A 25,731-nucleotide genomic window follows, 5' to 3' on the forward strand; every position below is an offset into this window, starting at 1 on the left:
CTCTGTTGATACTTTGAGCTTGAAACTTTTGAAATCAAGACTTTTGCTTATGTATAAATTCTGGTGGCTTGTTGCTTCAACTCAGTGGCAGCTTAGCTATAATGATAATGTGTAGTTTAATTTGAAATTGAGTCATGCATATTAAATGTATTGATTCCCATAATGGACACTGCCTCACAGTTTCCCTCGATTCATTATCATTATTAGTCATATAACATCCTCACAGCAAAGATTCACATGTGAACTAGGAACAGCTGGTACTAATAACATTATGCAATACATGTTCGCCACAGTCATTTCAACCAGGCTCTGAAACCGAGGCAGGTAAATAGCTGTCATTCATTTTATGATTTACACATGTGCTTTTCCTACTGTGGCATGCAAAAACAGTCTATTAAAAGACACACCACACATTACCTCTGGCCAAACGCACAGTGGATTGGATTTATTTATTAAGTTGGAAATTTGGGGTTTTTGACAAGACTACTGCAAACTGAAATTGATTTGTCAACTGAGAGTAATTCTTTAAATATTTCAGTTATTACATTTAAATGAATAAAGTAATAACATTTCACATATTACCATACTTTGTTTCAGGGTGAAAGCCACCACTACATATGAGGTGCACAATGGATTCAGAGAACAGCAGCTTATATTCCAGTTTATGATGGTTCATCAATGCTTAATGAGAAAGTGTAACTTTGACTGAAGTTTATCCACCCAATATCTGACTTCCACAGTCAAATCTGAGACTATTAGTGTAACAGGCATAATACACTTATAGTTTTGTGTGTTAAGAGCAGGGATTGGTGAACTATTTCTCTCCATAATTACTGAGCCTTATTTCCATTAGACACACCCGATCTATTGATATGCTCATGTTTCGTGATATTGATGATATCATGCCCCTGCTGTCTGTCGTGATTCACTCCATAAGTCTGCCAGGTAAAACATCTGAAAATGTATCACAATAAGGAGTCCCAACATCTGCAACCTGAGAAAAATATTATCTGAAATATACAAAAAATACTAGTCAGTGACAATAATGTGCACAATGGAAACACATTTTTATAGTTTTGTCTCCATATCTAACTCTCAAAACTTATTTTTTGCCGCTGTATTTCTTGAAGAAAAGTCAGAATAATTTTAGTTTTAAAAGACAAAACATAAAACAACTCATAGTGTACAGAATATTTCCCCCTAAAATGCAAAGAAAGCCACAGAAAAGCCACTGAGCTAGATCATCACGGTTTTTAACTCCAAATCGCTTTGCATGCTTCAGTCAGATGCCCTGCACGCGGTTGTCTCTGGGTTGAATTAGGCTGGACTATTTTTTATTATGTGCTGTGTATCCAGGGAAATTGCTGAGAACAGAGTTAAGACAGATTCGGGCCTGAGCAAGTGCAAGGTATCCTGAGGAGACAACAAAGAAACAGAAGGAATCTGAAAGAAACAGACAGATGGATGAGGCGAAGGAAAGACAGGAAGAACAGTAAGGGGGAAAGAAAGTAGATAATACGAGCACATGTATAACCTGATTATTTTGGCTTAGTTTCTGCAGGTGACATTTTCCCACCACACCCTTTTACCTCAACCCTGCTGAGGTAATAAATGTGTAATGTACCTGTGATGTGTGTGTGTGTGTTTATGACAATGTAAGTCAATGTGGCTGGAGATAAACTCTGATTGGTACATCCCTACCAGAACTTTTATCTGAGAGAGGCGAAGAAACCCGAGTCAAACCTTTGTTTCATCTACTGATTGTGTAAATTCATCCACCGAGGCGAAAGTATAGACTCAACACAAGGCAGTAAAGTTTGATTAGAAAAAAACCTTTATTAGCGAGTACAGCCATGAACAACCTATTAACTATGTTAGCTGTAATCCTGCACTGCTGCGATGCCCGGAGGCTCGTGTGATACAAACCACACCCAGCCTGAGGGATTTATATGTGTGTGTGTGTGTGTGTGTGTGTGAGACTGTTCACGACTTGCAGTTTTGGCAGCATGGCATTGGTAAGTCGAGCCTTGGCAGACAGATAACACGGTGACTAATGTCTGCTAACAAAAGAGCCAAAACACTGGGTGTGAGGAAGTGAACAGACGCACAGGTTGTCCATAACCGCGGCAACGTTACACTTAGTTACAGCCGTATGAAGCCAGATGTCACCCTAAAGCTGTGCCACATTTTCTGCATGCTTGAGCCATGTTATGGTAAAGGTTAAAGTGCTCAAACACCTCAAATCCCAAGCAAATGGGTTGCATGGAGTGAGCATCGTTAGAACCACTGTAGAGTTTGGACGCACAGAACATGTGTCAAGTCATAGCTAATAAAACCATAAAACTACTCTTATCACTTACACCTACACATTGTATGTCCCTTGCCTTTGAAAGTTGCCAACACCTAAGTTGGAGCTTTCAGGTTTATTCACAGGCATACACAACCAAACTATAAAAGTATAGTTTATAGGCTTACAAAGGATTTGTGTTATATTTACATTAAGTTATATATTCGGCGTAATCTGGACAGATAAGACAGCTTTGTTGTTAGTATTGTATGTAGAATCTGTAGCCTAGTAGTAGAGAAAACACAAAAATCTGCATTTAAGCCTATACCCATCAATTATTTTAGTAAAAAAAAACGCCAAACAGAAACTATGAATTATTTAAAGTCACACATCCGTCTGTTTGGCCCTATATTTGTTACAGCTATTATTTTTTTCTTCAGTATTGAGAAATCATAACATTAATTGCTTTCAGTACAGTAAACTGTGCTTAAACATATAACCTGGCTGTTGTGTGAACGTAACACTAACAAGGTTATATAACTGACAGGGAGGCCTGGTATATGTGAGTGAGTAAAGAGACACAATGACTGGGTGAGGGCATTAATGTAAGTGTGTAAAGGTAAAGACTTGAGATGACAGCTCTGTATCACACCAGACTCTGAACTCATCGATCCACGAACAACTTCTGCAAAAATTAAGTGACAGCACCACCTAGCAGGCCAAATGAGAATTGCAACCTATGTGGCATTAACTTTGTGTGTATGACAGAAAGAGTGTAATTCATCTGAGATTAAAAAAAAAATTTCATTATAACTTTCCAAGCGGCTGTAATGTTGTGGAAAACCTGACTACGCAAGTCCCTGTAGACCTTTTTCACAGCAGCCATTTTGACATGAAATAGTGGGGTAAACACTGGTGTTACCAATAACACTCATTGGGTTCTGTACCATTTAGTGTAGCAAAGCCTTTCCAGTGAGCCAGCATGCACAACAGCAGGCCCCTGTCTCTGTTTGGCCTGAATGAAACAGAATGAGTTCATTCGTATAATTGGTAAAACAACTATGTTTACCCTAATGTGTCCGTTCAAAATGGCTGCTGTGAATAAATTGCTACTGTGAAGACAGAAAGGGGGAAAACATACAGGAGGAATAGGTTTTTTTTTTCACAGCAGACTCGGTCAACAAAAAAAAACAAAAACAGGTTGGGACTGAAGCAGCTAAATGGAATTCATCCATTTATTTTCTCATTTACATGTGCTTTTTTCCTATGGAAAAGGCCTAAGGCTAAATATTGTTTTGATAGTAGTGCCTTAACAATGGAAAACATTTTCCAATAACTAATTATGAGGAAATGTTTTCCAAAAAAACAAATAAATTGTTGCTTAATTAAAACTGAACCTGTTACTAAAAAAAGGGGGATTTAGACCAGAAAGTACCAGCTTTCTTATTTTAATTTCTCATATTTTGTACTCCAAAATTATTGAGGACGATTTCTTCTCTCATGCAGTTGTTTAAATGTTATTATGAAGACTCTAAAGGCTGCATAATTGCAAACTGCAAACACCATGTGATTTTATTGGTACAGCATAAAGGCACAGATTTAATTCACTGAACATACTTGACCAAAGGAGTGATGAGGCACAGCCAACCAGAGTACACAGGAAAAATAAAAGAATAACAATTTTGGCTGACCAAACAGTGAATATGGTTATTTAAAAACGGAACCAGTCGGCTCTTACTTTAATGATCAAGACAAATCATTGTCACCTTCCACATGGTTAAAGATAATCCTGCCATGAGAGGGCGTGATAGAGTCAAATAACATTTACTATAAAAAAAAAAATGCTGGTAGCCACGTGTACCAGAAACCAAAAACATTACATAGAACAAAAGAAAAAAAAAGCAAGTGTAAGTTGAATAATTTGCTAGTGTTATCAGGCAAAAATCTACCCCAGTGCACTGTGGGTGACCTTAGTGTGGTCTGTACCATACATAATTTTGCATACGTCGAAAATGACACAACCGGAACACCCATCATGTATGATGTTTACAGTAACACCTCTAGCCGTGCTGGTAAAATACAAAAAAGATAATTCATCTTTACAAAAACGAGTCTATTTATCTTGTTTTGGCTTATAAACAGTACCATTACAAGTGTAGTGTACACATCCTATACATCAGTGCTCCTCAGGTTAAGGCTTAATGAACCAAAGCACATTCTTATCCCAACTCACGTGGAGGTAGAAATACTGCAGCAAGCCCACACACAGTCTAAGTAAAAACAGTTTGTGTCAATTAACAGTAAAGATAATTCTTTCATTCATAATGCTGCTGACACCCGAGTGTGAAGTGAATCTGAAACTGATTGTGAACTATTTTTGTTTCCGAAGACAAGTGAGCCAAACCTCCTTGAGATTTGATCAAAGAGCTTTCCCTCCACATCCTGTACCACTGGAAACCTTTAAAACAGCAAATACACCTAAAATGATGGCTCTCTTTACACTCCGACACTGTTTCAAATATAAATACAGCTTTTATGTCTTTACATGTAGTGCATAACATTCTGAGAAGAGGCGTACTTTCTTTCGTATAATCCTTAGCGTTTTGATCAAAGTAACTGGAGATCATGATTCCACACTAAGCAGTGATAGAGGAGACACCATTATAGGCTCATTCAATTCCTACGTTACAGAGATACTACAAACTGTAGAAGAAATAGTCATTGTGGCAGAGTTACATTAACACTGATTAAATGATTTGTTTGCCAACCTATATTTAAACTCGTCTCACATCAGTCACACCTATAAGTAAATGCATATGCTTAGAAAATTCCCTGGAAATGCTCATATTCATTCATATGATGCATGTTAACAGAATATCACATATTAAACTTCCTTAAATGTAGGTTAGGCCTTTTGCTGGTTTCTTTTATGATGTTTTTTTTTTTATATATGTCAGTTAATGAAATCTCTAAAAATTAAAAAGAAAGGTCTAATACATACAATAAACTGTGATATTTTGATGCGGACATTGAGAGATGTGCACAATCAGTTTCACAGGGTGAGACATTTCTGTGACTGAATAATTACATTGTATAACATCACAACACTTACTCATAATTACGCCAAGAATGACACGTCTTGTAAAAATCTATAGAAATGAATTCCACTTTAGTGTTTAAGTAACGGGATGTTGTTGAAATGTGTGCATAGTTTGATGGAAACGCATACACATTAAAACAACAGGTGTGACTACAGTGTGACTGTTGGTCTATTAAAACACGTGTTTAGAGTAGAGGAGTGGGGATTCTGTGTGTATGAGCAGGAAATAGTGTTTATGCTGTATGTATCAAAAAAAAAAGTCTGTGTAGAGTCTCTGCATGCACGCAACGTGCTGCTAGTCGTTAACTAGTCGATAAACGTGGTACTGTGCTCCGTGTTCACTAGTGGACACTTCAAACACAAAGGCGATGCACAGCAGAGTCTCCTGAGTTTCTCTGTTGGACACCACCTAGCGAGAGACAGGAAAAAAAACACGGAGGTCAGGATTTCATAATAAAACATAGGAACAAACGCAGTCCAGAGAGAGACGTAAGAGATAACAGAGGTGCACACACGCACGTACCTGTAGGATGGTGAAATTCTCCAGTACACTGTTCATCATGTATTTCTCCGGCAGGTGTTTGAGTTTGTGGATGAAGTTGATCATATATTCACACATGGGCGAACGATGGATGCGGAACACATACTTCCCTCCTTCCATATGTGCGTATTCAGTCTGAATGGGAGAAATACACACATGCACATCACAGTTAAATCACGTGTTAATGTGTTCTGATATGAAACCATTCACGCACATCAGTAAAGAGAGTTCGTCTTCTCACCTCAACCTTCTCTACCACCTGCTTGCCAAAGGAGCAGACCTTTGTTGAGACGCTGATGGTGATGTTTTCTGTTCCACTGTACTGGCTGCTCACTCCGTAGAACACGCCAGAACCCTCCTCAATGTCGCTGCTCAGGTCCGCCTGAGACGAGCCCAAAGATGGACCGTGAGTGTGAAAAAGAGACAGAAAGGTAGAGGAAAATCAGAGGAAGCCAATCCCAATCCCAAAGACACAGACACCCATCATTATGTCTATCAGCACACATCAGGGATCAGGGTTACTACTGTGACTCTTCATGCAAAGGTTCAGAATTTCCTCTGACTTTAAATCAGTTAGTCTCAGCAAATGCTCTAAACCAGTGTTTCTCAAATGGGGTACTTTGGAGTGCTGCATGGGGTACGAGACATTTTTCATTTATTCATTATTCCATAAATATATTACACGTTCAATTCAAAAATGTCAATGCGAGTTTGATAAACCACAATTTATATACAGTAGTGCTATTTTCAATGCAGTCGTTAACTGCAGTAGACCGTCAACTGCAATAGCACCTCCAGAAAAGAGTTTCATCATTGCCGTTGCCTCCCTACCACAGAGAATGACAAAGATCCTCAGTGAAGCACACGCCCATGTTTCTCACTAAATCTTAAGAGCAAATTATGAAAAATGACGCAGTTCAATGCAACTACAATGCTGTCTTAGTGTTATTGTGTGATAATAACAAAAAAAGGTTTATCATTAATTTAGTGAGTTTAAACATTATGTCAAATACATAACTTAATAAATATAATACAAATCCTTTTTAAGCCTATAAACTATACTTGTATAGTGTGGGTGTGTATGCCTGTGAATAAACCTGAAAGCTCCACTTTATGGTAAAGATATTAGTGTCGTAAATCAGACACTGGTGCTGGATTGAACCTCTTTACTCCTCTAAGTGTTTTTGAACCACTGCTCTAAGCAACACAAAAAAGAATTGAAGGCGCATTTCTTGTGTGTCAGAATAGTTAAAGGTTCCCTGTGGAGTTTTCAACCTGTGGTCGCTCTATGGATCTGTTTTTATATGAGTGGGTGTCCATTTTGTTTGTCCTATGTGAGTGCACAAAGATACAGCCTACCAGTGGTTTCACACTATTCCACTGATCAACAAAAGGAGCTAACAAGGCATGCCGAGAAAGAAGACTGCAGGCTAGTAAACATGGATGTAAACAATGCAGGATTTAAAAACTCAGCTTTGCAAATGGTACAAACAATGCACGTTGGTGCTTAACACTGAATGGAAACATAACTTTTGTTTGTTTACAACAACCCTAACTCCACAGGACACCTTTAAACAAATACTGTTTAACAAGCAACTCCCAATGAGGAAGTCATTTCCTGTGTAAACCCCTCCAGCATCACATTGACTTTACTTCCCCCATGTGGTGTAGCTGGTTATAACATCTGACTGTAAACAGAGCTCTGTAACACCAACTTAAACCAACTATCTAAAGCAATGACTAATAAAATCTAATGTAAAGGCTAAACTGCATCGTAGTGTCAAAGTTGTACAATTCAGCAATGATCTCCTAACATCTTGTGATAATTTATCAAATTTGTTGACTTGACTTTTCTGCAGCATGCCTCTCAAAATTCCAGGTTACTAAAAAAAAAAAATCTAATCTGGTTTTGTGTACTGACCCAGAACTTGACGAGGAAGAATGCGTTGTGTGGCCCTTTTTCATACAGCTCCTTAAGGCCTCCTTTCTTCTCAGAAAACTTGTCGTAAATCTGCCTCACATCTATGGACTCCAACACAGGGTCATTGTACCCGGGGTTTGATGGGCCAATGTGTACGAAAAGGTGTTTATACTGTAGGAAAGAAAAAGAAGTCATAAGAAAGAGCGGAAAAACGAGGACATGTTTTATTGTTGTATTTTATTATGTATTGTTTATTGTCTGGATGTCTGTACCGTCTCCCGGTCTCTCTGGGTCTCCAGGAAAGCAGAATACTCCAGTAGCCGAAGTTTTGCTGAGGCAATGGTTCGGTCTTGCCATACAGGAGCTGTTATAGCTGCAGGGCGTGGGGGAGGCAGGGGCTCATAACCTGCCAAACATTTAAACCAGGAAAACACAATTAACATAACAGTAATCATTGCCAATTACTAAAATCAGTGAGTTGGCGTTCGCACTTACTGATAGCTGCAGGGACAGGGGCTGGTAGTGTAGTGTACGGTGGCTGTGCAAAGGGCTTGATGCTGTAAAAAGGAGTAGGAACCCAAAAATGAGCAACTGTACCAGTTCTCTCCAATTTTAAACAAACAAATTGCCAGCGATACTTACTCCTGAGAATGTCCAGGCTGTCCTGGCATAGGTCCGGGCCAAAACTAAACAAAAAGAAAGAAGGGAGTCAGAGCAGATAGTATTACTCAGACTTTTACCCAGAGGGTAGAAAAGAACAGATGTGTGTGTGTCTGTGTGTCTGTGTGTTAGTGTCTCACTCTGACTGGTGGAGGGAACGGAGTCTGGGGTTTCATTACACTAGCAGACACAATCTGAGCTGATGAGAGGTTGGCTACTGTCTGCAGTGCCTTGTCTTTGGATACCTGGTCCTGAATGAGGAAAGACAAAGTAATACACAATGATAATGCTCCGTCTTGAAGAATCCAGTACAATTAAGGTTAAGGTTCCAGAGTCAGCCAACCTTCAGTCAGCCAATTTAGACAGCAAGCCAGCCAACATGTTATACAGTATTTCAGCATGATGCAGTAACTACGAGGGAAGACAGGACAGAGTGCAAAGCAAATACATAAGGATGCCAAAGCAAGAGGCACACCAAGCTAGCAGGCTAGGAGAGCTAACTGGAGCCATCACCAGTAATTAACTAAAGCCACTAAAAACAAAAGAATAATGAGCAGGAGTTTGGAGTCTGGCAGTAAAACTCCATCGTGGACTAGCAAGTAATGTGATGCCAACCACAAAGCACAAAGCCTGAAGCAGAAAACTGTAGTTGTATAACCAAAACTTACCAAGTTCATGGCCTATGGCAAAGAAGACATATTATTAATTAACTTCAGTACATTCAAAATAAAAGCACGTCACATAATCACTGGTAGGCAACAAGGGAAAACACCTTGCTCACCACATATAACTATTTTAAGGGACTGCACCCCAAACCTACATTGTCAAACACAGTCATGCTAAGCTAGTAAAAAAAAATCTCACATTGACAGGACAAGCTACATCATATTAATCTATACTTTAAACTGACATGTACCAGGAAATATACTGGCCTTGAAATCTGAACACGTTACACTCCCCAAATGTCTATTAGAGAGCAGCAGTTTAATGCCTTTGGTGCAAAAGTCACAGAGAACCTTTATTACAGGGCATGGTAAAACCACAAGAAAACGACTTAAACAGAAAAGATACAAAGGACTGAGGGAAATTTCTTAGAGCGAGAACGTGGAGATCAGAAATGATTTAAAAAAGAGAAAACTTTGAAATCTGTCCCATGTGCACATTAAAAACTCCCTGCATGTCTGTGTGTATGTAAGCATTCATGTAAAGTACTACAGCCATGCACATGCTTAGGTAAACCATGATGGCTACTGAATCTAATGCAATTATATGTCCAAAGCCACACGCCTTTTAACTGAAGTAAATAGATCAACATTACTGCCATGCATTATAAGAAAAACCTCTTTCCCAGATATTATGATACACAAGCACATTCTAAACATCTGGCTTTTGCACTGAGCAACAGCATCAAAATTGGACAAAAAGCAAACTAGGGAGACCTTTAAAGCATACAAGTAGCCTGCCATTCCATGTTCCCACAGCCATTAACACTATCTCAGAGCCCGAATGATGGTATTACAATCACATACCTAATTATTTGGGTGTTCCAAGGATCCTGCCTTTGATGGCTAAAAGGATATAAAATACTTCCTCCTTTAAATTTGTCTATTGTTAATGAAAACAAAATGATGGCCAAAGTTAACTGGTTAGAGTTCTTGCAGTCCCTGTAGCCATGACACGTAGTTACATTTTAGGTTAAGTGCACGTAAACCGGGCAGAACCCTCCATGTACGTACGTATGGAGCCTCCTCTTGTACGTACAGTAACAGAGAAGCATAAAACTGCCATAAGCTCTGACGAAGACAAATTTGGTGATTTAATGGGTTAAGTTGGATTCGGGCCACATGCAAAGCGAAGCAGCTAGCATGGTAAAGTCAGTGAGAGTGTGTACCTTGAGCTTAGACTGAATGTCACGCGACTTTCTCTTGGCCAAGACTTGCAGGTGACTAGAGACCTGACGAAAGACAGGATGAAGGAAAGAGGATGGGAGGAAAAAGGAAAGGGAAAGGAAAAGAAGAGGGGATGTGACTACAGAGGGAAGGGAGAGTTGATTAAGCGGGCACCCACCTTGATGCTGGTCTGGTATTCGCGTACCCTCTTACGTGCCAGAACCTGAATGTGACTAGACACCTAGTGGGCCAGGGTTACCCCCATGAAAAAGCACACATTCACAGGATCATTTAGCAGTTTTAAATAGCCATGGTCCATTAATAATCACTTTAACAAGATGAATGGGTAAATGACAAAATAAACATATGAGGTACATAAGCTGCACCTAGCAAATTCTATTACATCAGAGGTCTCAAACGTGGCTTGGGGCCACTTCTCAATGTCAAGTATTACAAGAAAGTGCAATGTTCTGAAAATATCTCCATTAATAATATCACACTTTAAAAAAAAAATGCAAACAGCAGTTCCTATACATTGTTATCACCATTTTATATCATATCATAGTTATTTGCAGCCAAACAACAACTAAAGCCCAGAACCTGGGCTTTAGGTTGCACACATTTGCGGGCACCTTCAACCTCTGCCCTTATTTTGTATCAAACGAAATATGTTTTTCATAATTGTATATGAAGGGGTAATTTAAACTGATGTCAAACTTAAAACAAATTGTGTTGACTGGACTATATTTCTGACATGCCGTGGGCCAAAGGGAAGGGGATAGAGGGTCGGAAATGGTCCGAGGGCCGTCAGTTTGAGACCCCTGAAGTACATAAAACACATGTAAATGCTGCAGTCTTGTGCTTACCTGTTTACGTGTGCGCGTCTTCCCTGTTCGTAGCTTGATATAGCGAGCTATCAACTCATTTCGACCTAGAAATGAGAAAAGAATAGATCAAATTGGAATTGAGCACTTGAACCAAGGAATGGAGAATACATTCAAATTTGTCCAATAAGATCTGGAAAGTCTATGGGAATGGTGATCCATTTAAACAAGTTTTTTTTCCTCAAGATCACTCCGAAAAAAACCCCACAAAACATGGTTGCTTATCAAATTTAAGTTCAGTCAACTCAGTTACTGCTTACCCTCAGTATCTACATTGTTACAGAACACCTAGCTAGTAGTAAATGGTCTGTTTATGCTGGTAATCCCGTCTCAAATCTTGAGGCATGATGGGCTGTATAATTGTTTTTTAAACAAAAACCAACCGAATCAGTTCATAAACCAAACTGTGACAGTTTTTACCTTTTTGGCAATTACCTATAATATGTACCCATTTCATTAACAGAAAATGAAAAATGAAAAAAATCATGAAAGCCCCAATTTTGTACCAAATGTAATGACGCTCGATGTTGAGTCAGGTTACATGCAGAGTTTCCAAAGGTTGTTATGGTTTTCATCTGTGGTACGTTCACAAAATAGGCCTGCATGTTTTTGATTATAGCACTCTACCAACTGGTGCAACCAATCTCATTTGTTCACTTAAACAAACATGAACCTAAAAAGGCAAAGATGGCAGGAGCGTGACTGAATACATCAACATTGAGCCAAACTTAATCAGTACTTCATCTCAAGTCTACTGCAACACAGAAAACCACAGAGTCTATATTTTGGTGTGTATCTAATAACATTAATCTTCTTAAGTGCAATCATATCACACCTGGCCAGACCCTGAGTCCTCCATGTTTTTCAGCCTCGGGGTCGCAGTGACATTTGGTCAAACGTTTGTTTAGGTTGTACTAAACTCAGACATCAGGCTTTGGTATAACACCAAAGAAGATAAACATAGATGTGGATATGTTTTCCATCCCCAGAATGCATTTAAAAAGGAAGCCAGCATTGTATGAAAGTTTAATGGGACTGCACTTTTAGTGTGTATGTGTGAAGATGGTAGGGTTCGCATAAGTCTACCGCATTCCCACACACACACAATTACATAAACAGTCAAACTTTCAATTTCTGTGTCTGTATGATACCCTTATTAAGGTCAGCATGTGTTAATTTAGTCAACATTTGGCCTTGCTCAATGGCAGAGCTCTAAAGTAGATGGACAAGTGCTGGGAATGGACGGGGAAAAGAGAAGAGAGGTCATCATATAGTTCTAAAATGCGGTCACTACATACTGCATGGTCAGCGCTTTCTTTCTCTGCCTCCCCCAGCTTCAAACCACACCTGGTGAGCAACTCACTATTCACTCTGCTGCAGATGTCCGAATTAGAGACAGGCTTAAGATAATGGTGACTATATGAAGCCTTCGGACAGATTCCACTGCTGTAAGTATTTAATCACGCGAACAAATGCTCTAACATCATCAATATCATCCTCCTCCTTTCTGGGAAGTGGTGCGATGCTGTAGGGACTTAGCTCACATCAGGCTGAGTCACATCAGCTTTGTGGAGTTACCAGAACACAGAATTCCCCCAAAATCAACAGAAGGGGCTGACTCAGACCCAGCAGTCTGCTCCAATTGCCAAAACAGGACACATGCATTTCCCTGCAGCCTATCACCACTCCACAAACGGCCAACTGCTTCTTCATTGGAAATAAGGTCCCATTTATTATAATGTGTGAGATTTACACCTTGATGCCAGAACACGAGGCGCACTGGAAGACCAGTTAGGAAACATTACATACAATTCATGTTAATTAATCTTTCCTTTTCTTCTTCATCTGCCAAATTAATGAAGTGTTTACCCATCAAGATTACAGATAGAATTTTCATTTAAAAAAAAAAGAGATAAAGAGAAACAGACAGTGGGCTGGTGAGACAACAAAACGAAACACACTGGAATTTAACTTTATTTGGTCATTATTTCAATAGGGTTACGCAATTAAAAACAGCCAAAAGTAACTGCCACATATCAAGCATATTTCACTGAGGACCAGTGGAGTCCGACCTTCTCACAGAAGGGTGTGAAGAGGCCCCGCCAGATTTGTGTTTGACAATCTGAATGAGCCTGTCTTTGACCCGAGTTCAGTCAGTTCCCTATGTAAATCAACACCCACCCTAAATGAATTCAACCACATCCTCACAAAGATTTGATTTAGTCCTGTATTTATCAAACTGCTAGAAGTATAATTTGGCCTTTACAGTGAACTTTTACTCCTATCGCAAACTTAACAATCAAAGCTATTCGTCAAATGTCTTTGGAATGCTTTTAAATTCAAGAGAGCTCCAGCAGAGTAGATTAGATCCTAGGCAGCTGCAGAGGAGAATGAGAGGAAAACACATCTTCTGAGACATTTTTTCTGGCTTGCAGACGCAGAAAAAACACACCACAATTTTTTTAGCAATCATTAACAATGACAGTGTAACCAAAACTAATCAAGAATCCACGTTGCATTTTCGCGAATTGAAGGTCAGCACAGTTATTTTCCCTGCAGCTCAACCTTTTAACTTCCAGGGTCATAGTTTCTTGAAAGTATCAAGTTAAAAATGACCCATGTCATAAAACAACAACTCTCTGGCAAAGTCTCAACAAACTAGCACCTACTACCATCATGATACTAAAATATCAATAAAACAAGTAGCCTCTGTTTTATTTGTGTCACCTTGTGAGTGCAAGAGCAAGTGATCCGTCTGCTGATCATCCTTATTTGGGAATACATGCTTGACACTATAATCCAGGGTGACATCATGGTAGTAACATACTATATAACTGAGAGCAAAGACAGCAGACTGGAGCTCAATTACGGCTGGCCTAGTTTAGCAGGAAGTAAACACTCACATGCCTTGAGATAGAACTGATTTAGCATATTATAAAATTCTGAAGATTAGTTTTAATGTCATCTTCTCCTGGTTTTAACAGCTACACTAAGTGGTGCAATTTTCTGAACTTGCCTGGTCCAGTTAAGTGAAATGAGTTGATTTCAGACAGGAACTGTAATCCAGAAATGCTCTGCCAATTTTACCAGTTGTTACCATGTTTGAAAAGGACACACTGGCAATCAGCCAATATAGGACTATAGGGAGAGTAACAACAGTCTGTAACATCTTCTACATCTTCTGCTCATGTGTGAAGAAAAGCAGTCACACTTTTAGTGAGCACATACAAGATTAAAAAGTACACATACAGTAATTCATACATTTTCAAGTTTTTCACAGTAGTGTATTAAGAGGCAGTGACTCAAAAGTCTAAGGGGTGGTTTGACACTTGTTTGAAGACACCAGCGGGTTAATGTGAGCGTGGGTATTATGTTCAAAGTGTCAGTGCAGCTTTCCAACGTGTGAATGTGTGTACCAGTGGGACTATCCTTGTTTACTGAGACGGAAGTGGGGGTGGTCAACACAGTGAGCCCACACTTCCACAAAAGGAGAAAATGCCGCAATGTTGAAACAAACCTTCCCTGTCTGTCACATTGGATCACGTATCCCGTTTCTCTCACAACACACACACACACACACAGAAATGCATGACACAGGCTATCGTAGACAGGAATGATACCCTCAAAAAAAGAAAAACAAAACAAAAAAATTCTGGGAATGTTGGGTGCTAGCCAAGGCCTTCAATAAGGTAGAAAGAAACGGTCAAAATACATCAAAGCTCTACTCACAAGCAGCGCTCTGAACAGATCCTAATGAAAACAAACAGTGCAACACTGGTTACGCAGTACTGTAGACTAGGGCTGCACAATATTGGGAAAAAAATCAGTTCTGCAATATATATATATATATAAATATATATAAATATATATAAACAGAGGACATTTCACCAGATACATGCAGTGTGTTTTTCATATACAGATATACAATTATCATTTTCTCATTTGGGTAGTTAAACATTATAAGCTTAAAACCACCCTCCTTCTTCTACCACACTTGGTTCAGCTCCGCTTACAGACAAGTGATACAGGCTGCAGGTATGCAAGGGGTGCACTTTATCAGTTTATCAAACAACATCAAAAACAGGCGATGCTCTTCAGGTAGTCGTAGGCGGCTAGTGGGGCCTGCTTTGGTTTGATAAACTGATGAAATCCAGCCGTCCACCACAGCACACTGGGAACTGATCAAACTGTCCGTTTCCAAGAACCCTTAATTTGGCCTGAATTATATAATATCAGACAGACTTTTCCTGTAGATTAGTCATGGAAAATTAAAACTGATTTTACTGACTTCTTCAAGGAACAAAAGTGTTTTAGCATGACACATTTGAGTTATTTTTCTTGCTTGACCATGCACGTCTTGCGATGTGACCACTGCACTTTCACACACTGCGAGGTCAATGCTGGAATTATATATTGTGCAACCCTACCATTATGAATTAGTAACTACAGCCCAGTTGGAGCTAGAACTAGAGCCCATAAGCAGTCAAGCAACTTCTTCATACGCTAACCCTAACCTGACCAGTAATGTCAACATGCTCTATCCTTTGACCCTGTCAGTCCTGGCTGCCCTTTGACCTCAAAGCTAAATAGCCCTCTCCCAAAATATCCGCGAGCAGATCACCTGGGCACAAACTAACAGGTCTTCACAAGAGCGATCAATAACCCACTGGGTTCCAAAGTGCACTCTGCGGATCACTACTGGCCTTTCAGGAGATTCCTTGGAAAAACAAACCACACCAGAAATAAAGTTTCATCATTCTGTAAAAGTTAAGGATGATAGAGATTAATTAATTAATCAGTGTCACTGTACAACGTGCAGACGCAAACTCCACTAAACACATATTCCTTACACATGTTTAAACAGTACAATTTAAAACGGTTATCTAAACCAATTATTTAGAAGTGATAATCAATCATAATACAAAATCTTAATTTAAAAATCACCCATTGTCATACAATGATAAGTGGCTTTACAATTACTACGCATTCCCTAATGACACTGCTGCAATGGTCATCACTATAAACAAAACCTCCCACAGTACAGTAAGTCATTCCCACAAGCTTAAGGCTTCCACTTCCAAATAAGTGCTTAAAGTGGTCTTGTGAACTTTATGATAATCTTGCTATCATTACTAAAAGAAGAGCCAAGCATAAAGAACTATAATGACGCATTTTAAGTATCTAAGGAGGCATTTAACACAAACATGAAGACTTTGGCTTTTGAATTTGAGACTGGAGTAGGGAAGAGGTGGACTGATTATGTCAGGACAGAAATGCACAGTTGCTCACCATACATCTTCCCCTCATCTGAAAGTATGATCTTCCTCCTGCCGCAGGGAGGGTATATGGCCAGAGCTTCCTGAAAGCTTTGCTCAATGTCTGGACTCCACACTCCCTCAGGGTCGCCGTCCAATCCACGGTCCGCCCCGTCGGCCAGGCCTTCTCCATCGGCACCCTCCTCCTGCGCCCCGTCAGGGCTGCCACGGCAACTCCACTCCGACGCAATGATGACGGCTCCAGCCACAACACACCTAGGAGGCACAAGATGGGCATTGTAAAGAATTCAGTTTGCTATGCCTGAACTTCCTGTTCTCGAATAGCAGGCAGTTTACAAAGATAACAGTTTTTGACAACTGTAATGACAATGTTACAAGAGACGGCGAGGATAAGGAGTTAACGCTTTCTCGGTGAACACTGCTGGAGTGTAAACTTCACCAAATTCAATAACGAGCTGCTAATGTTAGCCAAACCTCTACAGACTCTAAAGATGGGACAGCGTGCAACAACAGCTCCTGCACTGAACATCTGTCACATCGATAGTCCCTCGGATTGGTTATGATTACCTGCAGTAATAAATCAATAATCATCAATAGAAACAATACAAATAGCAATGCTCGCCATGACCCAGGTTTCACGCTGGCTTTTCTTCCACATTAAAAAAGCATTAAACCACAATATCTACCACAGTGTGAGAGCAGAGAGCAGTGTTTGTTTTGATAGCTGATGAAGTGAGACAAAAAGGCATCGCAATCAGCGGGGTTTCAAAAAATTAATGTAGCCGTCTCCTCTATGTTTTGAAAACACAGCGCAGCTTTCAATCATCTATTAAAGCAACATATACAAACCCTAAAGTGTATAGTCTGTGCACAGGTAATAATAAACTAAAGACATTTTTGTGGTTCCAGATATTCACACCACTGCACAATAATAGCAGCCGAGATGTGTTTTTTGTTTCTAGAATTTGTTAGCAAGGAAAGAATATGATCAACCTCTGATTATGAAACAAACATGTTTCATTGTGATCCATGTGAAAATCTCTTCTCCATCTTAAAACTGACGGGCATTTCAAGCATTTTGTAAGCAGCATACATAAAAATCCCTCTTTTATGCTATGTTGGAGTGAGAGAAGTGGAGACACTAAGCAGCACAGAGCATGGGAGGATGCCAACGAAAGCCTTGAAAATGCTGCTATCAGCACTGAACCACACATGTGATTAAGCAATGAGATGCAGATTTAAAAGTATGAGAAAAAGGCATAATATCAGAAACCTGGAGTATTCGAGGCATTAATCTAATGTGCTACTGGACAGAGAGAGACCTACCAACTCCACTCCATCTAAAAATGGTAATATGACATGGACCTTGGACAATTTGTCAATTCAGCCAAATTTACCAATCTCTGTTTCCACTTTCCAGCTTCTCAAATGTGACTACGGGCGCTTTTCAAAAACCAGAAAATATTATTGAATCCCACCTAAATTCTTAATTTGCACTTACTCACAAAAATAAAATAAAATCCGTGCGTCAAAAAGTTTAAGAAACGGTCAAGAAAATCCAAAGACCGGCTCTGAGCTAATCTACATCGCCCACATTGTGACGGATAGACGGGACCAGGATTAACTCGCGGCTGCTGAGAACGGTGACAGATGTCTTGGACTCCAAATGTCTCCACACTTCACCGAGAGCAAGATCAGATTCATGTGAAGTTGTTTACAGGGGGTATTAATAGCCCTGGTATTCGGGGTTAAATATCTGATAAGAAAAACGGAAAAACATTAAGCTTGCGAATGTATAAAGACGCTGACCATTGGCCGAGGTCAATGACGACACCACCAGTTGGTCTAGCTCTTGAGGTTACACCGGTGGATGCGAGATGACAAATTGACCAGTCATTTCCCTTTGCTAATCATCCTAGAAAAGCTAGCTTGAAAGGCAGTACTTGAGCCATATGAACTTCCCAGAAGCCTGCAACGTTGCCTGCACAGTCCGCATGAGGAAATTACACATTCTTTTGTTATTATTGAGGATGCTCCAAGTCTCCTCAAACACAGGCACACATATGCAACATGAATGCTGCCTGGTGTGTAATGTTTTCCAGAGTGTGGCTAACATGGTCCCTGCCACAGACGAACCACAGAGGATCAGTGTGGTCGCAGAGCTTTTCCTGCTGTGGTGGGCTTATTGGACGCGCTCGGCAGAGGGCCTTCCCAGTTTCAATCACTGCTGACGGGACTGTGCTGTTGCCATAGAGATCAGACCGGCCCTGGTGAGATGGTTAGGAAAGAGCAGAGCCTAAAAGAACAAGGGAGGGAGATACGAGTGTCTTGAGAGTTTCACTGTGTGAGAAGTCAGCAACTGGGAAGATGTTTGTTTGTCCTGGCTGGTTTTTATTAACCTTAATGTTCTTTCTTTCTAAGGTTGTGTAGAAACCCTGGGCCCTTTTACCAGCTCCAGAAAACGTACAAAGAATTGTTTTATCACCTGGATCCTACAAGAGGTTTCTTAGTTATATTAGAATATCTTATGAAGAGTTCTCTTGGGTATAACTAAGCCCAAACATTAGTAACACCACTATATGACAGTAGTTCCTGGGGTTAAATCTGGATGTTGATGATGATGTGGATATTTTTTCTTGAAATACTGGATACTTTCACCTATTCATGCCGATAAAAGCCTTCACATAAAACAATCTGATACAGAAATATACCACTTTGGTTGAACTACTTGGGTCACGTACGTTGCTCAATCCTAGTAACAGGGTCACAAAATAAAAGCTGGGAAGCGCTGCTATAAAGAATAACTCTACATTTCTTTGTCTGTGAATGTTTTTTTTTTGGCAAAACAATGTAAATTTGTTCATGAAAATTATTACTGAGGTAGTAGTTTGCAGCGGCGTTAAAATGGATTGCATTATTTCAAGGTGTTTATAACGTTTTGCCCAGCTCATTTACAAATACTAACTACTGCGTCAGTAATACGTTGAATTAACACCTCTCAAAAACACTAAAACTGAACACTGTCAACTTTATAAAATGTAGAATCTGCGACAGACCTGTTGTCTTTGATTGCAGTATAAAGTAACACATAAAGCGGGCAGGTTACTGGTAAACAATTTGGCTGAGATTTGGATAATGCAGCTTTGTCATTTGCCAGTGGGGTGGTGATGCAAAGTTAGGACATTATGCACTAATGGCTTGCCAGTTTCAATATAGCTCCCAGTGGCCAAAAGGTCAGGTGTTTAGTGCAGTGAGGAGCCATTGAGCTAAATAAAGCTATGAGCTCAGCAAACACTGACAAGACACATGCACATTACGGGCTGCCTTCTGCTCCTATGGGAACAGTAGTGACATTATGATCAACAAAGCTAGATTTCATCACAGTACTTTCAGATTTCCACGGCCACTTCAGCCGACTACTACTACTACTACTACAGTTACAACCAGTTTCTATAAGTTTCTATCATCCTGCAGACCTTTTTAAAACTGCAAAATCAATCCGGCTTCAAGCGCTCCAATGAACTTCTCTGAACCCTTTAAAAAAAAAAAAAAGTCACATCTTACACTAATTTCTGTCAGGAAAGCTGTGCTGGGTACTAACAAAAGGTTTTATTTCTCCTCTGGACTTCTGTCGAACCAGTAAAACCAGTCTTTCACAGTACCGAGAAATGAATCCCATCTTGCTAGCATGTTAGAGGGGGAAAAATGAAATCACGTTCAACGGGTGGACGCCGTTTAGCCAACTGTGAGTTGGCAAAATCCGCCTTTGAGCCAAAGTAAGGGGGGGAAACCGACACGAAACTGGGCCTAGAAGTTGTTAAAACACCGTACGACCACTTTAAAGTCTACCAAGAAGTGTTATTTACTCGATTTAAGCGGATGCAGTCCAGACAAGCCGCTGATAACACACTCGAGCTGGCATGCTAGTTTGTTAGCTCGCCGTGCTAATAATACCCCAACAAACTCCACACCAAAAGTCCGAGAGACCTGAAAAGTATTTGCAATTACAGTACCAAAAGGCGGGCGGGGGGGGGGGGTGATGAATTACAGAAGAAACTCCCGCTAAGACAGCATGAGGCTCGCTGACATCAGCAAAGCAGCGGCAGGGGAAAATGCGAAATATGTCAGAATATCCCAAAACCTTCCAAAGCGCACACGACAGCATGGAGGCAGATGCTGCAGCACGAAAGCTCGCCACAAACAAAGAAGTATCTGAAGCGCACTCACGCTTCACAATGCTTTCCTGCCCCGCGTGTTACTGCCCACTACGCGCTCGCTCGTTCTTGGGACACTTTGGTTTTCGTACGCAGGTTTGCTTTGTGATAGTCGCGGTGTTTCCTGAAATCTAAAAGAAGATAAAATAACGATAGTGTTTGACAGGGGGGGAAAACGCGGAATGCCAAGTGATGAGTGTATTTGGTATGGGAGCAACGCGCCGCGCGGAGGAACAAGCGCACAGATTGCGGTGTGGCGTGGACAACAACGGCGCACAGCAACAAGGTTTTGGTGGGTCCCAATGGCAAACTCACGCACGACATACGGACTGCTTTGGTGGGAGAGAAAGAGGAGAAAGAGGGAGGGAGAGAGAGAGAGAGAGAGAGAGGAAGGTCCTGTTGGCAGGTTATTGTTCTCTGTTGACAAAAATACAAACTAGACTACTGTGTGGTGTGTAGAGATAGGTGGAGTTTCTGCTCCTGTTATATGCCTGTTCTAGTGATCTGTAAGATCCCCCACCCCCTCCCCTAATATTCAGCTTTTGCTACATACATTTACTGATAGTGCCTCTCTGGCGGTGCTGGAAGAGGTATTCCAATCATTGGTTTCGGTTAAGTTAGTTAGGTAATAGTATTATCAGTTAAAGGCTACTTAAAGTATGAAAAGTAAAAGTACTCATTGTGCAGAAATTAAATTAAATATATATTGTACAATTGGATAATATTACATAATTCTGTAATTTGTGGCCAATTTTAAGTACTTTATACACCACCGAGTGTAATAGTGAAGCACTTCCTTTGTTTTAAAGGGTCACCTGTAGCCACTCGGACAGGTGAATCGCCTATAACCAACTATGAACTATATTTGATGAAAAATATTCTTATGTTGCAGAAACCATTACCATTTGGGGCAAGTGGACTGCTTTTAGGCTTACTATTTTTTTTATTTATTTTTTTTACTCATTTAAGTGGAAATGTGTTTGGAAATATGCACCGCTCAAACACAGTATCAACTGACATGATAAGGGTGGGTGTGCTTTGTTTCCTGATCATAGGGCCCCGTCTTAAAGAGCTGGTTACAGGTGGCCATACACACACAGCAGGAGGCATTCAATGGGAAATTACAATTACAAAAATGAATGATTATTATTTTCACAACTCCAATATTTACTGCTCTAATAATATATCCACATCCTTCACAGAAGAAAAACATCTACAGTGTTTAAATAAATTTTCTTAGTTATTTTATTTTCGTACTTTCTGTGACGACGTCCCCTCTTATGATGTTTGTTTGTGACAAGATTGTGCAGCTATACAATTCATAGTGACGTACCGGGACCCTGGGGGAGAGGGCTATTAAAGCTGCTCATAGATTCAAATAGGCTTAGGTCAGCCATGGTTAATGATTTACATCACCTACAGTATTACTCTACCATACTGACAAGGTGAGTGTAATTAGAGGAAAAGGCCCTGCTTATGCAGCCGTCGCGTAACAGTGATTCTATTGTAAAAGGAGATGTAATGGCCTCTGAACACAATGTCACGAGACTGACAAAGAGACTTAAACCCTCTTATTCTCAACATGCCCCTCGACTGCTGACAATAAGCTCCTGTTTAATGGTACAGATTAAAGGCTGACATTGAATCCCGCAGGTCTCCCGGTTACACCTATTTCCAGCAGTTGTCAGATCAGTACTTGTCAGTGAGGTCTGATGGAAAACTCTCAACAATGTCACAGAACTGGTTGGAAAAATGTTGCCGCCTTGACCTTTTGGGCTGATAGTGTCCCTGCATATGGCCACTGGAGGGCAGTCTTACCATAACCATGGGCATTTGAGGGGCCTAGTAGGCCACAGTTGGCATGGTGCTGATTTATGACAAGAAGCAAACTTTTTTTTGTAAGAGGGTCTGTGAGTTTATGAGAGCTGCTCGGAACACAAAGGTAAATTATGTTGATAATAATGACTTACTTGTACAGACAGAAGATGAAATATACAGTAGATGACAAATTGCCTAACATCAGTTGGATTTCCCTGGTTTCTTTTTGACATGTACAAACATGTCTAAATCTCAACCTGCCTATACAAAGTTCTTGCTCCTCCCCAGTGAGGTCTATGGTCTCAGTGGAGATCAGGTAGTTAGAGGTAATTCATTTCTTTCACAGCTTCTTGAAAGAGTAATGGAGGGAGAGATTTTTGAATTCAATACCTGTCAGAAATAATACATCTTGGCATTGACATGAATGAATTTAAAGAGGCCAACTCCCTGCTTTTTATCATTGTCCTGTTCAAATATAGAAAGTACATGGGAAGTAAGTCTCAATCTATCTCTCTTATCCTTCTAGTACTTTCCACCTCTGTCTCACTCACTCGGGAACTGTCTGGAGGGCAGACTCTTAAGGATTATTAATTCCATTCTCCAGAGTGGTTAAGCTGCTCTTCACACTGGAAAAAAAGAAATTGCATGGTCATACCAATGCTCCCTCCCTTTTCCATTCGTCATCATCTTTGCATGACTTTATTATATTGATATTCGGAACTTGATATGATATAATACAATGGAACCATGATTATCCAAAGCTCACACATGTAACTGCACTCGTTTGCAGTGTAAAGAGAATATCTCTCTCTCTTTAATGGGTCATGCTTAGAGTAAAATAACATAAATAAATAAATACAGTTTGCATTTTATATTAGAGAATTTTGCACGCTTAAGAGGAAATCTGGAGGAATACAAAAGCAGCATGTGCAAAAAAGGGGGGTTACAGACCTTTTCACAGCAGCTATTTTGACATTAAATAGTAGGGTAAACACTGGTGTTACGAATTACACTAATTAAGGTTCTGTTCCAGTCAGGTCCAACAGAGTCAGGGTGCTGTTATTGTGCATGGTGGCTCACTGGAAAGGCCCTGCTACACTAAATGGTACAAAAACCTAACCTTAATAAGCATAATTGGTAAAACCTGTGATTGCCCTACTATCTAATGTCAAAATGACTGCTGCGAAAAAGGTCTATTCTTCAAGCATTCCCCCTTTTCAGGTTAAAAAAAATGCACTTACACAGGCTTGCCACTAGATGGGGCGCCTCATCTTCCTCGAGTGAAAACTGTACAAGATGGAAGTTTACAGGGCCAGTGACAGTGGACTAATCAATAATGAATTTTATGTAGGTCAGGCCCTTTTATCTGACGATTACTGACATCTGTTGGTGAACAGGGAGATGCATTTATGTATCAAAACATGTAGAACTACAAGCCAAAAAACAAATAAAAGTGTTTTGGAAGTCACATTTCTCAGCAGCTATCACAGATAGTAATAAATGTGTCTAACATTTATTAGGCTCAGTTTAATATATGCCAAGCTTTAAATGCAAAATGATTCCTTTTTCAGGTAGGTCCAGACCCAGATTTGATCTCACACTGTTACTGGCGACCGTTTTAATGTCCAGGAGCCAATCAGAGCAAAGCAAAAACGGCATTAATCCACCTGTTGAACAGCTATAGGACAGACTATAGGTCTGTATGGATTCAATTCAATTCACAACACACTTACTCCAGTACACTGAAGTGCGCTGATATGTGTATGTAAGTGTGTATGGAGCCATTTGTACCTCCTCCAGGTCCTGACAACGCCTCTCAACCAGGTGAGCAGTGAACTGTTTAGTTTTAGTGTGGGAATTGTCAAAAGGTTATTTTGTCTTGTTTGGTTTTGCATTTTTAAAAGTACAAACGTTTTTTTGAAGTTGGTAAAAGTCTGGTAAAACTATTTAGCTATTTGCTTGTAGCCAGTAGCCTTCAGCTAGTCGAATCAATTAGAGAAGAAATGTTGTTGGGTCGGATTATTGTGTGTCAGGACTCTTAAATCATTCGTGAATAAGCCTAATTTCTATAATTAAACCACACCAGTAAGCTATTTTTTCCCTAAGCTAATGTCAAGTAGTAAACAAATAATAATAATAATAATAATAATAATAATAATAGACTGATATAATAATAATGGGCCGCTCACACGTGACTTCACACTTAATGATGTTAATATTAACATTACTTGATCCACTGTAATTAGCAAAGTTATATTTAAATGTATTCTTAAACAGAAAAGAAGTGGTAAGACAGCGACATTTGCGTCAACATATGTTACTATATTAATTTATTTCCCCCAGAAATTAATACTTTAGAAAATCGCTGGAATTAATCATCTTATGAATTCAGTTACTCAGTAACTTAATGCACATATACTTATATGGCAATATTTTTCATTATTGGACATTATAAGTTAAGTTTAAGGTAGTTATTCAACCACTGAAAATGCGCTAGCTAAGGATTTAAACACAATAATAGAGGAATGCCTATACAGCGTTTTAGCTCCTAAATTAAAATGTGGAGATATTTGCTGATGGCCTGCAACAGTTATGTCAGAATGTCTAAGAAATGTGATGAGAAACAGCTGTGGAAACGTCTTCAAACAAAAGGTAGTTTAATTAATTAGTGTAATTAGGCTCATTAACAGAGCATAATAAGGGAATTAAAACTTCAGTTTATAGACAATAATTACAAAATGATTTAGGCTACTTTTTTTGATAAACTGCTGCAACAATACAGTGTTAAAACCCCTGTGCACCAAGCTGAGGTAAGTAAATAAGTAACAATGATCGTCAGTATGTGTGTGCACTTGTGTGTGTACCTATGCAGTGAAACAGAAGGCCTGCTTAGCTTTATGATTTTTAAATAATGTCAATATTTGCCTTTTTAAATGTTCTCCTGTGCATGTGTACGTCTATCTGCACATACAAGCAACGGAGCTGCCAATATTATTAATACCAGGAGAAATAACAAAGTGAGAGTGTCCCTGTGTGAACTGGGTGTAACACACTGTTATCAGATTCAGCTGTCACACTCAGTTAAAGGCAGACTAACATCACAACTGTGGCACAGGCAGCCTTTTGAAACTCTGCATGGTG

At 39.8% G+C, this 25,731-nt stretch overlaps 1 protein-coding gene across 1 annotated transcript; it reads right to left on the reverse strand.

Moving 5' to 3' along the window:
• Nucleotides 1-3,830: 3,830 nt before the first annotated feature.
• On the reverse strand, nt 3,831-22,599 carry tead3a (TEA domain family member 3 a). Its single transcript, XM_035655878.1, has 15 exons — nt 22,591-22,599; nt 18,695-18,825; nt 16,572-16,813; nt 11,265-11,329; nt 10,577-10,639; nt 10,401-10,463; nt 9,178-9,189; nt 8,650-8,760; nt 8,492-8,535; nt 8,345-8,406; nt 8,122-8,255; nt 7,850-8,020; nt 6,170-6,310; nt 5,911-6,063; nt 3,831-5,796 (listed from the first exon to the last, which is right to left on the reverse strand). The coding sequence occupies exons 1-15, from the start codon at nt 22,597-22,599 to the stop codon at nt 5,683-5,685; spliced, it is 1,515 nt and encodes a 504-aa protein (XP_035511771.1). The 3' UTR covers nt 3,831-5,682.
• Between the last annotated feature and the right edge of the window lie 3,132 nt (nt 22,600-25,731).

Source organism: Morone saxatilis, unplaced genomic scaffold (assembly GCF_004916995.1).
Source record: "Morone saxatilis isolate NCDOM2014 unplaced genomic scaffold, NCSU_SB_2.0 Contig15, whole genome shotgun sequence".
Classification (NCBI taxonomy): domain Eukaryota; kingdom Metazoa; phylum Chordata; class Actinopteri; family Moronidae; genus Morone; species Morone saxatilis.